The sequence below is a fragment of the Remersonia thermophila genome, chromosome 1, assembly GCF_042764415.1.
Source record: "Remersonia thermophila strain ATCC 22073 chromosome 1, whole genome shotgun sequence".
NCBI lineage: Eukaryota > Fungi > Ascomycota > Sordariomycetes > Sordariales > Chaetomiaceae > Remersonia > Remersonia thermophila.
This window is the reverse complement of record NC_092217.1, coordinates 3,911,947-3,927,155: the sequence shown is the minus strand read 5'-3', so window position 1 is coordinate 3,927,155 and position 15,209 is coordinate 3,911,947. Positions and strand designations below refer to the sequence as shown.

The 15,209-nt window shown below is 64.8% G+C and overlaps 5 protein-coding genes across 5 annotated transcripts; 3 read left to right on the top strand and 2 right to left on the bottom strand.

The window, feature by feature from the left end:
* Positions 1–399: 399 nt before the first annotated feature.
* VTJ83DRAFT_1094 (uncharacterized protein) lies at positions 400–4,545 on the top strand (the record flags this gene model as incomplete). Its single annotated transcript, XM_071007215.1, has 5 exons — positions 400–402; positions 544–664; positions 751–980; positions 1,034–3,673; positions 3,772–4,545. 5 exons carry the CDS (start codon positions 400–402, stop codon positions 4,543–4,545), a joined length of 3,768 nt encoding a protein of 1,255 aa, XP_070870447.1.
* A 329-nt stretch (positions 4,546–4,874) lies between these two features.
* Positions 4,875–8,684, bottom strand: VTJ83DRAFT_1093 (uncharacterized protein; the record flags this gene model as incomplete). Its single annotated transcript, XM_071007214.1, has 5 exons — positions 4,875–6,601; positions 6,670–6,762; positions 6,827–7,324; positions 7,399–8,028; positions 8,105–8,684. The coding sequence occupies 5 exons, from the start codon at positions 8,682–8,684 to the stop codon at positions 4,875–4,877; spliced, it is 3,528 nt and encodes a 1,175-aa protein (XP_070870446.1).
* Positions 8,685–9,354: 670 nt separating this feature from the next.
* On the top strand, positions 9,355–10,358 carry VTJ83DRAFT_1092 (uncharacterized protein; the record flags this gene model as incomplete). Its single annotated transcript, XM_071007213.1, has 2 exons — positions 9,355–9,727; positions 9,811–10,358. 2 exons carry the CDS (start codon positions 9,355–9,357, stop codon positions 10,356–10,358), a joined length of 921 nt encoding a protein of 306 aa, XP_070870445.1.
* Positions 10,359–10,846: 488 nt separating this feature from the next.
* On the top strand, positions 10,847–12,000 carry VTJ83DRAFT_1091 (uncharacterized protein; the record flags this gene model as incomplete). Its single annotated transcript, XM_071007212.1, has 2 exons — positions 10,847–11,051; positions 11,123–12,000. The coding sequence occupies 2 exons, from the start codon at positions 10,847–10,849 to the stop codon at positions 11,998–12,000; spliced, it is 1,083 nt and encodes a 360-aa protein (XP_070870444.1).
* Positions 12,001–12,514: 514 nt separating this feature from the next.
* On the bottom strand, positions 12,515–13,749 carry VTJ83DRAFT_1090 (uncharacterized protein; the record flags this gene model as incomplete). The annotated part of the gene is made up of 2 exons (XM_071007211.1): positions 12,515–13,240; positions 13,456–13,749. 2 exons carry the CDS (start codon positions 13,747–13,749, stop codon positions 12,515–12,517), a joined length of 1,020 nt encoding a protein of 339 aa, XP_070870443.1.
* Between the last annotated feature and the right edge of the window lie 1,460 nt (positions 13,750–15,209).

The window sequence follows — 15,209 nt, the reverse complement described above, 5'->3', positions numbered from 1 at the left end:
GTGAGGTACTGTGTACCTGGAGTTAGCGGGTGAGTTAGCGGGTGAGGTAGCGGGTGAGTGGGGCCCCCCCAAAACAGGGATCCACCCGTTCCACTTGTCGGCGGGATTGGGTCGCTGAATGTCTGTCCAACCTAACAACAACAACAACCACCACCACTTCAACGGGTCCAACCCTCCCTCACCGAGTACATCTACCAATCTTTCTTTTACACCCAACTCCAAACCTCTGAACCACTCCTCCAGAACAACTACCCCTTCTCCTTCTCCGTCAACCAACCAATTCCCTCTCCCAAAAAACAAGTCCTTGCGACATACCATCGCACGGCCGGCTTGGCCTTTGAGTCTGGTGGTGATTAGCATCAACTCGCCGAGCTTCAGGGGCTTGGAAGCGAGGCCATCATGGTATGTTTGCTTTCCCTCCCTTCTTTTTTTCTTCTTTCTTTCTCTCTCTTTCTCTCTCTTCCTCTCTCTCTCTCTCTCTATCTATCTCTCCCTCTCTCCCTCTCTTTTCGCTGCCCCCGGGCTTCTTGCTGACTCGCCTAGCCCGACCCCGTCAAAGCCGCCCGCTACATCCAACAGCTCGACGATGCCCGCTGCGACGAGAACTGGGATGCCGTGCCCGAGCTGGTGCGCAAGGTGCGGAAGCACGCCCCAGACCGCGCATGTGCGACTCCCGCTCTCGCCTCCCCGCCGTCCTGCCGCGACCCCCTCTGCTGACCTTGTCTCTCTCTCTCGCTCTCTCCATCGCAGGCCTCACCTTGACCGCCGAAATCGAGCACTCCATCGCCACGGCGAACCTCAAGCCGGGCTCCGCCGTCCCCTCCGCCGACGCTGCCCGACCTTCCTCCTCCGCCTCCGCCGACGCCGGTCTCGCCGAATCAGCCAACCACCTTCCGACCCTCCTCTCCGCCATCGACGCCGAATCCCAACAGCCCCAAGATGCCTACCAGGCCCGCGTCTGCGCCGGCTGGCTGCTGTGGGTGCTCCGCGACTACTCGACCGCCCTCGCCCGCCTGCCCGAGACCCCCTCGAGGCCGAGCTTGCTGCGCCGGCCGCCCCCCTCGTCGATGGCGCATCCGCTCCTCCCTCCCCCGCCTCGGGCTGGACGACCGTGTGCGCTCTCAAGGCGGCCTACCTGCGCGCCAACTGCCTCGCCCGCGACGGCCAGCGCGACGGCGCCCTGGCCGCCTTCGAGTCCGCCCTGCCCGCCCTGAACGACGTCTGGGTCGCCGGCACGCCCGCCGCCCGCCAGCAGACCCGCTACTGGGCCGAGCTGTTCCTGACCGAGTACTGCATGCTCGCCGCCCAGGCCCTGCGCGACGGCGCCCGCTCGCTCCGCGACCCCGGCTGCCTCGTCTGCTTCCGCACCTGGGACGCCTACTGGGCGCCCGCGGCCAAGGCGGGCGGCGGCGTGCCCCCGGGAGGCTACGGCTTTCGCGGAAGCGTCCCGCGCCGCCAGGTCTGGGCCGAGTACTACTCGGCCCTGTCGAGCATCCTGCAGGGCGGCCTGCCGTATCCGACGGGCGGCCTCCTGCCGGCCGCCGGCCACGAGACGTCGGCCCGGAGCCTCCTGCGCGCCGAGCTCAAGAGGATCGAGGCCATCTACCAGGCGCTGCTGTACAACGAAACCAAGTTCCCCCGCGCCGACCAGGAGCGCGCCGAGGTGGAGGAGCTGGTCCGCCGCGTCATGCTCAACTGGGGCGTGCTCAACGGCCGCGGCTGGAAGGAGCACGACCTGGGCGCCGGCGGCCGCGACGCCCTCTGCCGCGCCGCCCTCGAGAGCCTCTACGGCGCCGCCGCCAAGACGTACCACTCGACCGCCGTGCTCCGGCACCTCTTCACCGTGCACCTCGCCGTCGCCGAGTTCGACCTGGCCTTCATGTCGTTTGACTCGTGGCACGAGCTGATCAAGAAGGGCAAGGCGAGGGTCGCCAAGACGGGCCGCCAGGAGCCCGCCCTCGACAACGACGCCACCGTCCTCGAGACCATCGCCACCTGCATCTCGGCCCTGTGCCGCTTCGGAGGCCGCGACGCCGCCGCCAAGGCGCACCGCCTCGCCCAGGAGCTGCAGGAGCTGATCGACCACGAGGAGAGCCGCCCCGGCCCGGACGCCGAAGCCAAAGCCGACGCCGAAGCCGAAGCCGAAGCCGACGCCGACGCCGCCCTGCGCGACGAGGTGCCGCCGCCCACCCTGGCCGTCGCGTGGCAGGCCGTCGGCCTGGCCCACGCCCAGTGGGCCCGCATGACGTGCGAGGCCGAGTCGCGCACCGCCATCCAAGACAAGGCGGTCGCGTGCCTCCGCCGGTCGCTGTCGGCCGGCTACGGCCGCACCCTGGACCCGCGCGGCGTCTTCGCCCTCGCCGTCCTCTACGCCGAGCAGCGCAGGCTGTCCGAGGCCATCGAGCTGGTCAAGGCGACCCTCCTCACCGCCCGGCACATGACCCAAGACCAGGAGCTGCGCCTGGGCCCCTACTGGCGCGAGCGCTCGCTCATCCCGCTCTGGCACCTCCTGGCCCTGATGCTCAGCGCCCGCCAGGAGTACGTCATGGCCGCCCGCGCCTGCGAGGGCGCCATCGAGCAGTTCAAGGACCCTTCGGTGCTGTTCGGGAGCCGCGACCTGGCCGGCTACCGCAGCGAGCACCTGCGCGAGGCCGCGTCCCGCACGGCCGGCGACGGGCTCGTCGACGACATGGACGACTACGAAAAGGAGGGCATCCTGCAGATCAAGATGACGCAGCTCGCCATCCTCGAGCTGATCGAGGGTCCCGCCGTCGCCGTCAACGCCAGCTCCGAGCTCTTCACCCTCTACCCCCGCCTGTTCGGCCACATCGAGCAGAAGCTCGAGCTCCCCAAGGCCGCCGAGCCGCCCAAGACGGCGGCCACGACGCGCACCGTCCGGGGCAGCCTGTTTGCGAGGTCCGACAAGACGCGCCCGCGCGCCGACGACGAACGGTCGGCAACGCTGCCGTCCCGCCCGCAAACGACGCAGACCTCGCTGGCCACCACGCACGCCTCGGACGTGCCCGACGTCCCGCCGCTGTCTTTGCAGGACCCCGCCGACGCGCAGCTCGCCCGCCCGGCCACCGCCAAGCCCGACGAGATCAAGCGCACCCGCAACAGCCTTCGGAAGCGCAACCGCAGCGCCAGCCGGCCGCGCGCCGTCAGCGGCGGCGGCGAGACGAGCCCGCCCGTCCCGCCGCTCGACGCGGCCCGGTCCTTTGCGCCCTTCGACGACCGCCAGCTCGGGCACTTCTTCCCGCCCACGCCGACGGTCGAGCCGCCGAGGGACGGGCCCCGCCGGTCCCGGTCTCGGTCCGGAACGGAGGCGAGCCGCTCCAACGTCGACCTCGCCGTCGCGCAGACGTCGTCATCGTCCGCGGCGGCGGCGACAGCATCGTTCGCTCCGCTGCTGCCGTTTGTGCAGTTCTCGCCCGAGCATAACCGCCGCCGGCGGAGGATGGTGCTCGTTCAGGTGTGGCTGGCCATCGCCGGCTTCTATCGCCGCGCCGGGCTGCTCGAGGATGCCGAAAAGGCCATCTCGGAAGCGCACACGGTGGCGCAGGCCTTGGAGGCCGAGGTGGCGAGCGATGCGACGGGCACCCTGTCGATACGCCAGGCCGGCTGGGGGATGGAGAAGTGCGTCGGCGAGGTGGTGGCGGATGTCTGGGCCGAGGTGAGTGACCGACCTGCCTACCTTTCTTACGAGATTCGTCCTTGGAGGATCCCATTGCTGACTTTTTTTTTTTTTTCTTGCTTTCTTCCGCCGTACAGTTTGCAGAGCTCTCGGTCGCCCGTGAACGACCGTACCAGGCGCGGTCAGAGTTCGAGACGGCGCTCATGCACTTCCCCGACCATCCTGCCGCCATCGTCGGCCTGTCCAACATCCTCCTGGACATCTACACAGAGAAGCTCCTCCCGCCCCCGGCCGTGCCGGGCATGGACTTTGCCGCGCTGTCCCTCAACGACGACGGCTTGATCAACGGGTCGTCATTGTCGTCGTCGTTGTCATCGTTGTCGAACCGCGGCAGCAGCAGCAGCAGCAGCAGCAGCAGCTGGGAAGAAAAGCATCCCGCCTTGCCCTCGGCACCGTTAGGCCTGGGCCCTACGAGGCCCAGGCCAAAACAGCCCCGGCCCGCTCCCGCCGCCCTCGTCGCCGAAACCAACGGGCGAACCCACTCCCACTCTCCGTCTCCTCCACCCCCTACCACGACCACGGCCACGACCACGACCACGCCGCCGCCGCCGGCTTCGCCGGCCTCCTCCCTGCTGGGCCCGCCCCTGCCCCCGCCCCACCGCGCGACGTCGCTGCCGCTCAACGATCGGCTCGCCGCCCGCGACCGCGCCCACGCCCTCCTCTCCAACCTGACCCGCCTCGGCACGGGCTGGAACAGCGGCGAGGCGTGGCTGGCGCTGGCGAGGGCCTACGAGGAGAGCGGGCAGGCGGACAAGGCAAGGGACGCCCTCTGGTGGTGCGTCGAGCTTGAGGACTGCCGCGGCGTGCGGGCGTGGAGGGACGTTGGCGTCGGCGGCGGGTATGTCTTGTAGCTGGCCTTTTCTTGGTAGATGGTCACGATAGACAACAGACGTGAGCGGCGGTGGTGGAGGTTGCAAGAGCGTAAAGAGACAATGAAGGAAAGCGGGTGGAAGTGCGTCGCTGGCGAAGAGGATGCCCACCGTGGATCAGGTAGATGTACTACTATATACTATACACAGGGAATAATATCTACGCTAATCTTGGTCAGTCCCGGTTTTTATTCTCGTCTGGCCTTCGATGTTGTGTGAAATCCAAAGCCAGCGGGCGACTTGGGAGCCGATTTTCGTTTGCTGTGTTGGTGGATTAAGGAAGAGCTTATCGTGCCATCTATAGTAAAATGTCAAGCATAGGCGCCATCATCATCATCATCATCAACCCCCCTCCTCCCTCCTTTCACCCCTGGAATCATCAACACCTCAAACACGTATTGTACCAAGCCTCCCAAGGATCTTCCTCCTCTAGGCATAATCCAACTCCTCGTTGACCCTCTTATTACACAAACACCGGCACTCGGGCACCGGACACTCCCGATGCCTGGCAAACCACTGCCGTGCGTGATCCAGATGGAGCACGTGCCCGCACGCCGCGCAAAAGGTCGGAAAGCGAGCGGTGCGGCGCGCCCTCGCCGCCGCTTCCGCATCCCCGGCCCCGGCCCCGCCCCGCCGCCGCCCCCGCCCCCGCCGCCGCGATTCTGCCACTGGGGCCCGCTGAGACCGTCGCCGCGCGGCATGCCCACCACCTCGAGGCACACCACGCACCGCGGCAGGTGCTGCTTGCAGCTGGGGCAGCTGACGCCGCTGGCGACCATCTTGTCGGTGTAAGGGTTGGGGTGCTGCTGCTGCTGGTGGGCGCGGGCCTCGGTGCGCGGGGTGCCGCTCGGGGCGACCGCCGTCGTGGCGATGCTCGTGTGGCTGCCCCCCGGCGTCGAGGTCGTGTAGAAGACGCGCCCGCCGTGCGGCGGGAGCACCGGCGTCCCCATGCCGCTGCCTCCGCCGCCGCCGCCGCCGCCGCCGCCGCCGCTACCGCCAGCACCGCCAGCACCACCGCCAGCACCGCCGCTGCCGCTGCCGCTGCCGCGGGTCGGGGGCAGGGACTCGAGCTTGAACTCGGCGTCGCAGTAGATGCAGCGCAGGCCGATCTGGCGGACGGGCTCGGGCACGGTGGGCTTGCCGTGGTGCTTGCTGCGCAGGGTGGACTCGACGTCGAACTTTGCGCGGAAAAAGTAGGCGCGGTGGCGCTGGAGGTGGTGGCGGTAGGCGGTGCGGAGGGCGGCGGCGCGGACGTCGTCGATGAAGCGCGGCGCGCCGAGGGCGAGGAGGAGCGCGGCGGTCTGGACGTCGTGGAACTTTTGCACGTAGCGCGCGAGGACGGGGACGAGCGGGTCCGTGATGCCCGTCAGCACGATGCCCTCGACGTCGCCGGCCGCGACGGCGCGGGCGAGCTCGCGCTCGAGCCAGGCCGTGAGGGCGTCGTCGCCGAAGTGGCGGACCGCGACGAAGCACCGGTCGCGCAGCGGGAGCGAGGCCTGGTTGGCGATGACGGCCCAGTCGCCCGTCGCGATGACGGCCGAGATGGCCCGGAGGTACGGGTCCGTCTTGCAGGCGACCCGCTCGTCAAAGTCGAGCGCCGTCTGGGCGTCGTCGTCCCCGTCGTCCCCGTCGTCCCCGCCGCCGCCGCCGCCCGCCGAGGCCCGGCCGATCAGCTGGAGCGCCAGCGAGACGAAGAGCAGCTCCGGGTGGTCGGCGCTGGCCTTCTTGAGCACCTGGACGGCGCTCCGCGTGTCGCCCCGGAAGATGGCGCGCGCGGCGACCATGGTGTACCAGGTCGACTCGCGCCGGGGGCCCGACGCCGACAGCGCCTGCTCGAGATCGGCCTCGTACGACTGGCCGAAGCCGCAGATCTCGAGGCACATCTCGCGGTGGTGGACCCGGCTCGTCTCGGCGGGCCCGTCGAACTTGGGGATCCCGAGCCTCTTGTTGATGGCGTTCAGGCACCGCTCCCAGTCCGCGTCGTCGGGAATCGGCGCGTCGGGTCCGTCATCCAGCAGCCTCGTCTGAGGTTTGCTCCCTGCTCGTCATGGTCTCCGTCAGACGGTCTCCTGAGGCGCGCGAGAAGGAGTAATGGTGTGCACATACCAAGGTCGTTGGCCCAGATCGAGTACACTCCCATGTACCCGAGGTCCAGCGGGTGCGACACCATTCCGCCGTTGAAGGCCGCCGCCTCGGCGCCTGCGATCCGTGTCAGCCGATCATGTGCCCCCCTCCCAGCGTCCCCCCGCGCGCCGCTACGTACCGGCTACCCACGCCCAAACATCCCTCAGCCAAGGGTCGTCGGCAACGATCTTTTGGTTCTTGACAAAGTCGAAGCGATAGCCCTCCTGGGCGCGGAGGAGCATGACATGGTCGGCCGTGTACCGCTCCTTGCTCGAGAGGCCCGCCGCGTCTTGGAGCTCCGTCAGCAAGTTCTCGTGCCGCTCCAGCTGCGACACGAGCGCCTCCTCGGGCTCGTTCCTCCGCTGCCGGGACGCCAGCCGCAGCGCGTTGAGCTTCTCGGCGACCGACGTTGCTTCCTCGAACGAGGCCGAAGGGCGGAGGTCGCGCGTGTCTCCGGCGCGCAGCCGGGCGTCGGAAGCCTCGGACCAAGCCTTGGACACGAGGGCCTTGACGTCGGCCTTGTTGGGGCCGAAGAGCGGAACGTCGGAGAGGGCGTGCTCCGTCAGGAGCGGGGCGTAGATCTCTTGGGAGTGAGACGGCTCGAGATGGATCGGATCGGGGTGGTAATCGGCGCCATCTGCGTCCCCACGAGAATTAGCCTTGACGGCGGGGACGTGTTCCGGGGGGGAGAGCGTCCTGTCGCCAACCTACCGGCCTGTCCCCGGTGCGGCGACCGCCAGGGGATCAGCTTGAAGGGGTACTCGGAAGTAAACGACGGCTTCTCCAGGACCTCAAAGGCGCCGCTGGCGCGCAGGACGAGCACGCGGGGGCGGGGCACGGGCGAGCTCATGGTGATCCAGTCAAAGGATACAATCTTGTCGCTGGTGCGGCTGTGGTCGACGAAGAGAGGGTCCATCTCGTGCGACCGGGCCACCTCGAGGAGCTCGGGGCTGCCCGTGACCCTGGCCTCGGGCTCGAGGTGCTCGCGCCGGGTGGAGAGGACCCTCAGCTGGCCGGTGCGCGACAGCACGCCGAGGGTCCCGGCGTGGTCCCGGCAGAAGCGCAGGGCGCGGATGAAGGAGTGCTTGGTGTCGACGGGCTCGACCTCGGTGTTGACGGCGCGGTCCAGGCGCAGGGCGCCGCCCCAGGGAAGGCCGTCGTGCTCGAGGGCGTCGGCGTACGCCGGGTTGATGTGGTGGCGGTTGACGGCGCGGCGGTCCCAGACCATGACGCCGGGCTGGTCCAAGGCCGACGAGGCAAAGTAGTTTTGGTCGGCATAGTCGATGGCCAGGTTGTTGCAGCATTTCGTCTGGAACTGAGCCACGGGGCCCTGTCCGTGGTCTGGAGAGGGGGTGGGGGGGGGGGGAGGCGTTAGTTCAGGAGGGCCCGCTCGTCAGGCGGCAGCTCGCGGACGCACCTCGCAGGTCATGAATGCGCAAGCCCTGGCCCTTGATGCCGGCGACAAGCACGTTGGGGTTGTCCTCGAAAAAGCGGACGCTGGACACCGAGGCGTTCAGCTCGAGGCGATCCACGGGGTCGGATGGCGGCCGGACGTCCAGGGGGAAGCCGGGCTGGGAGGCGCCGATGCTCGACAGCCGGTTGACGTCCCAGATGTGCAAGCACGTGTCGCTGCGGACGCGGTCGAGGGCGACGGCCAGCTTGCCGCCGGTGCTGAAGGCGACGGCCTGGCATGTGCGCGAGATCTTGAGGCCGAGCTCCAGGTAGGCGTTGGAGCTGTCGTCTACCCGGAGCAGGTTGACGACGCCCGCGGCCGTGCCCACGGCGACGAGGCCCGGGAAGGTGGGCGACCAGTCGTAGGCGGTCAGGGGCGGCAGGTCGTCGCATTTGCCCACCCTCCGGTAGTCGAAGCGGCCGGGCTGAGCGAAGCCCGTAGGCTCAAACAGCTGCACCACGCGGCGATGCACGTTGACATGGAGGAACGAGTCGTGGGAGGCATTGGGCGACCACCGGACCAAGCCGGACTCGGGACGATCCATGACGATGACGGGTGCTCAGAGGGAGGAGTATAGGGAACGGTGTCCCAAAAAAGAAAAACAAGAAGAAGACACAGGAGGCGAACGCTACAGATCCAACGGGTGGCAGCGTAGGAGGACGGATGGAATGAGAAGCCCAGAGAAAGCCGCTTGTCCTCCCTTAGTCCATCCTCATATGCGCTTATTGTTCCAAGCCTAGAATGTCAAGTCATGGCTACGCCACAGAGGGAGGGTGGCGGTCAGGGAAGTCAATGAGCCGAGATCGAGGTCGAGGCCGAAGTCGAGGTCGAGGTTGACGTCGAGGTCGAGGCCGAAGTCGAGGTCGAGGTTGACGTCGTCGATGGTGGATGGGTGGATGGTGGGACATGAGTGAGTGAGACGTGAGTGAGACGTGAATTGGAGGGTTGAGGGTTGAGGGTGGAGGGTGGAGGGGCGAGGGTTAGGAGTAGGATGGCGTCGCTCGACCCCAACCCTGGCCTGACCCTTATCGCGCGGCCGGCCCCACTAAATTTTGTCCCCGAGCAGGCGCTCGCTTTCTTTGGAATCGGATCAAACGCTTCCCGAGCTTCCATCCACTTTCTCTCGTTCGCCTCCCCCAGGACCTAGATCCCATTGCGCCGCGCTTCTGTTCCTACGACGCCCCGGGAATCCGCCCCTAAGCACCGGCATCGCCATGGGAAGCAAACGGCCGCATCCTGACGAAGAGCCCTCGGGGCATCCCGCCGAGAAGAGACAGCGCACCCACCAGCCCCATGGCAAGCCCCATGGCAAGCCCTTTGGCAAGCCCTTTGGCAAACCCCAAGGCAAGCACAAGAAGCCGAAGCGCGACGTCGACCTCGAGAGCATCAATGCCATCAAGAAGCGCGCCAGAGCCATCGAGAGGCTGCTGGCTCGCGACGACGACAAGGAGGATGGCAAGCTCCCTGCCAACAAGCGCATCGATCTCGAGCGCGAGCTGGCCGCCCACAAGCAGCGCATCGAGGACGCCCACTTCAAGAAAGAGCGAAGCAAGATGATCTCCAAGTACCACATGGTGCGCTTCTTTGGTACGTCCTTTTTTTTTGTTTGTTTGTTTCTTTTCTCTTTTCTGCGTACGGACCGGCCCGAATCCGACTGACACCCGGGGCAGAAAGGAAAAAGGCCATGCGCTTCGCCAAGCAGCTCGAAAGGCGGATCGCCAACACGACAGACCCCGCGGAGCTGGCCCAGTTCAAGGCCGACCTGCACGTCGCCGAGGTCGACATTGACTACGCCAAATACTTTCCCTTCATGGAGCCCTACGTCAGCCTGTACGCCGGCGTCGCGTCCGGGCCCAAGGGAGAGGAGGAGGCGGCCGCGTTCGCCCGGTACCTGCGCACCCCGCGGCCGCCCATGTGGAAGCTCATTGAGCAGACGAGGGAGGAGGGCGATGCGGCGCTGGAGCGGATCCAGAACCGGCCGCCGCAGCGGACTTCGGAGGCAGAGACGGAAGAGCCCCCAGCCAAGGCCGGAAAGCCGACCGAGAAGCGTTCCGACAAGAAGGAAAAGAACAAGGGGTCGCGTCCGGAGCGGAAGGCGGAGAAGGCCACGAAAGCAGCGAAGCAGGCGGCACGGGGCGGTGGTGGTGGAAGGAAAGGAGCCGAGTCAGAGGACGGGAGCGATAGCGAGGGGAGCGATGCGGGTGGCTTTTTCGAGTGAGTCTTGGAGACAGCACATGATTGATACCCACGAAAATGAAGAAGCCGATTGCCGGCACCGGAACCCGATCGTGCTCCCTGCTCCATGAATGGCATTCGGCTGGCGTAAGACTTGGTATGGGCGTTGCGCTCCGAATTGGATGGCTGCTGCGGGTGGGGGTGGGTATGTTGGTCTTCTGAAGGCTTCAAGTTGCAGCCGTTGGCCACATGGCCGGCCTCATTGCATGAAGCCAAGTCAAGGTTCGTCGGGGATGTTGGAATGCCTCCTCATCCCATTTCTCACCTCACCTCAACCATCATTACCTTTTCCCAACCACCAACGCCAACCCAACCGTCCTCGGGATTTTGTTTTTTTTTTCTTGGCCACTCGGCGCTGGTTTCATTGCCCCCCTCCTTATTTTTTTTTTGTTTATTTTTTTTCTTTTGGTTTCTTTCCTCTTCGGTCCTTTCGCTCATCGCCTGTCAAACAACCTCGCGGCAAGGATCACGATGGCCAAGACAATCGACTCGGCGACGGTGACGTCGTTTGTCGACGAGCCCCTCATCTACCGCAAGCTTATGGACTGGTTGAAAGAGCAGGAGGCTAGCCGCCGGCCGCTCTCGGAGGTCCAAAAGAAGGCCATTTCCGTCCTCCTCTCTTCGACCCCGACCGAGCCGAGCATTGGCGACAGCAACTGGGTCGGCGTGTTGAACAGTACGTCTCTCGCTCGTCTACCCCTCACGAGACTTTCCCCAGGACAGCCGGCTCATCCGTGGTCGCCGCAGGCTTCTCCCAAGTCAGCGGCGCCGTGATCGACTTCAGGGTCGGCAGCGTGTACGACGTTGGCGGCAACCCTCGCCACACCTGCGTCTGCGAGCTCAAGCTCTCCCCCTGGTCCAACCTCCTGAGCTTCCCGCGCCAGGAGGAGGAGGAGGAGGGTTCGCCCGCCCAGGGGCGCGACGGCGGGGCTTGGACCCTCCCGACCTTCTCCCGGCGCAAAGACGCCAAACAGCACGCGGCCAAATGCGCCGTGGAGTACCTCGTGCGCGACGGCCAGATCGCTTTCACCGAGGCCGGCGTTCCCAAGTTCCCTGGCGGTAAGAAAACCAAGGCCGGCGGCAGCGGCGGCGGCGGCATCATCAACGGCAACAGCATCAATGGCAACAGCATCAACGGCAACAGCATCAACGGCAACAGCATCAACGGCAACAGCATCAACGGCAACAGCATCAACGGCAACAGCAACAACGGCAACAGCAACAACGGCCCCCAATCCCCCAACGGCCAAGCCGACGCCGCCGCGAACAAATACAGCGACGAGCTCCACATCATGAAGCGCGTCGAAGAGCTCTGCGCCAAAATGGGCCTCGCCGTCCCGCAGTACCGCGTCTGGCCCACCACCAGTACCACCACCACCAGCAGCAGCAGTACCACCACCAGCAGCACCACCACCAGCGAGAGCCCCGGCCAGCAGTTCTTCGACGCCCGCGCCGACTGGGCGCCCCGCGACGCCATCAAGGTGCCCCGCGGCGTGGGCTGCGTGGCGCGCGTGTACGGGCGGCGCAACGCGCGCTACCGGGTCGCCGAGCAGGTGCTCGAGTGGCTGGTGGAGGAGGAGACGAGGCGGATGCGCGAGGTGGAGGAGCTGATGGCGGCCACCTGATGGCGGCCACGGAGGGTCGGGAAGCGCTTGGGAAGGTTGACCGGTTTGGCAAGGTGGTGGCGGTTGAGGCGGGTTCGGCGTAGGCTTGGGCTTGGGCGGGTGTGGGTTCTCGCTGAGAGGGATGTCGATGGTTTTCTTTTTATATATATATATATATATATATATACAAGGCGCGGTGGCTTAGGATTTTACGACATGTTCCTCGAATCTTGGCACAGGCATGAACTTGACGGGATGGATGGATGGATGGATGGTGAACCATCTATCTGGGCTGGCTGGGTTTGATAGCGGAGTTATGGCGACATGGCTTCACGGGAGTACTCGGGGACAGGATCGGGGGCGGGATCGGGGACAGGAATCGACGGTGATTTGCGTGATACGGGGGGTTCCAGAAATAGAACGGAGAGACGCATTTGTGCCTCAAGCCATCAACAAGATATCCGACATGCATTCGAATCCTCGAGAGTGATATTCATGCCGGTGTTGTCGATGACGAGGGAACCAACGCGGGCCGTCACCTCCCCCTCCCCCGCCCACGCCCGCCACGACCGCGGCCGCCGCCGCCACGACCGCCGCCGGCCCTCTTCCCCAGGGGCGTCCGGATCGTCAAGCCGTCCGGCAGATCCGCCACCCAGTCCCCGTCCTTCCACAGCAAGCCCACGCCCTGCGCCCTGCCCACCACCTCCTTGAAGAAGCGCGTCGGCACGAGGCCCTCGGCGTCGCCCTCGGTCAGCACGACGCCGTTGTCGCTCATCCACCACTTCATCTCGGGCGCCTCGCGCATGGCGCGCTCCACGTCGACGTAGACGACGAGCTCGGCGTCGTGGCGCATGCCGCTGATCACCCCGCTCGCCTGGTCCTCGGGCAGGCCCGTGCCAAAGTGCACGTGCGTGCGCGACATGGGCTTGAGGCCGCCGCTGGCCACGATGGCGGGCCAGAAGGCAAAGTAGGTGCCGTGCACGACGACGGGGGGCACGGGGACCGCGCCGTCGGGAAGCGGGCCGCCGCCGGGGGAAGGGGCCGGGGCGAGGGGCCTGAGGAGGTGCTCGCTCTCGAGCTTGATGGAGTGGCCCTGGTTGGCGCGGATGAGCCAGTGCGAAGGGTCGGTGGAGTCCTCGGAGAGGGAGGGGTTGGTGGCCGGGTTGGGCTTGAGGGCGAAGCGCTGCTTGTCCGAGTTGTGGACGATGCTGTTGATTTCGTCAAAGGTGGGGGCTAGAGAGCGGAGAGGACCCCATTGGAGCTGAGAGGGAGGGGGAGATGACGGTTGTTAGCGTTGGATGACCCCAAAGGGAAAAAAAAAAAAAAAAGGGAGAGGAAGAGAGAGAGAAAGAGAGAGGGGGAGAGAGAGAGAGAGAGAGGAGGGAGGAGAGAAGAGAAAAAAGAGAAAAAAGAGAAAAAAAGAGAAAAAAAAGAGAAAAAAAAGAGAAAAAAAAAGAGAAAACAGATGCTACTCACCACCTTGTCCAACGAGGCATACCCTTCCTTATCCAGCTGTACCCCAGCGTTCTCCGCCTGATGTCGCAGCAGCCTCGACAGCGCCTTGGACAGGTCGACGTTGCGCCTGTTTCCTCCGCCGCCGTCCTTTCCGGCGCGGCCGCCTCGCTTCCCGCCCCCGCCGCGGCCCCGATGCTCGCGCTGCTGCGGGCGAGACGAGCCCATGCCGGCGTCCAGGGCCTCTTCGAAGCGCTCAGCGAGGTCCCGTGCCGTCAGGTCCTCGGAAGCCGCCGCTGCGTTGCTGGAGGGAGCCATGGCGTCTTGATGTTTGGGAGCGTCTTCGTAAGATGGAGGGGTCGTTGGTCGCTGCGTCGGTCTGCCGGGTCCCGCGACGTGCTGTTGTTGCAGCGCCGTTACGCTGCCTAGGAGCAAAAATGCGGCGGGCTATGCAGCTCCTGGACGGTGGGGTGTAAGTCTTGGGGTGGTGAGATGGGGTCCCTAGGTATAAGACGGTGGGTGAATGAGATGGTGGGAACAAGTGAGGCTACCTAGGCGAGGCAAGGCCGGGTGAGGCTTGAGTGACGGGGCGACCTCGAGTTCTCTTGTAGCATGCAGAGCTACCTACTGTGCACTACCTGGTACGCTGCGTTTTCGGAACCAACGCTGAAGTGGTTTTGGGGGGGGGGGGGGGGGGCGTGGTGGGAGGGTGTGAATGCGAAGTGAGACCGGAGGAGGAGGGTGAGGTTGTGAAATGTGGGGTCGAACAAAACAAGGACGAATCAAAAAAAACCCTTGACTTACATTACACTTTCAGACCCAACGTCGTCTCGTTTGTAAGAGAGCAGGGTGAAGCAGTCTTGACCTCCGTTACCCAAAAGGAGACTCCCAAAGTCGTAGTCAGGAGTATACGGAGAGAGATGATTTTTCAATCCAATACCTTGCCATAGCCTTTTCAACTCCCGGTCGACTTTTACAACCCCCCCCGCCCCTGTGCTTGAGACTCTTGGGCCTCCGAACAGCAACGGCCGGATGACTCAGGCCGGAGCCATTCACAACGCGCTGCGGCAGACCACAGCCACATGCTGTGTAGGTGGTACTCACTGCTAGGCCCTCAAGTCAAGCTACGTACATACTTCAACGTGCCTGGGCCTAGGTATCCAGGGCGAATTTCAACCCAGACATATCACTAAACTACTGCGTAATCACCAAGGCAAGAATGCAAACGTGACGGACAGGCCACCCGGGGTAGGCGAACGACACGTCAAACACAAAAGCGCCGCAATTTCACAAACTTTCAAAACGTCAGGTAGATGCAAATACAAGAGCAAGAAGAGTGGATGATGAGAAGTACACACAGGATACCCAGGATCCCAAATACAATCGCAAAGAAAAAAAAACCAAAACACACAAAACATTACATTGTACTCATAAACGCAATCCAGACAACCAACCCACCAATCCGCCCCCCCTTTTTTTGTAAACCCCAGAAGGCCGTCTTCTCCGCCTGTAAACAAACGATGAAAGAGAACAAAGACCCAATATGCCGACCGCGCGCCCTAAGAGAGAGGCCATTCATTCCGCCTCCTTCCTTTCCCTTTCCCTTTCTCCAGGCCGGGAGAACACACCGCCGGTAACACCACCCACACAAAGATCCCTAATTAAAACCCCCCTCCAAAGCGCCATCCATCCCCCGCACACAAAGTTCCCGTACCCGATTTGCGAGTGAATCCTTTTCCCTCCAAGCCCTCCCAAAACACAATCAATAAAAAACAATG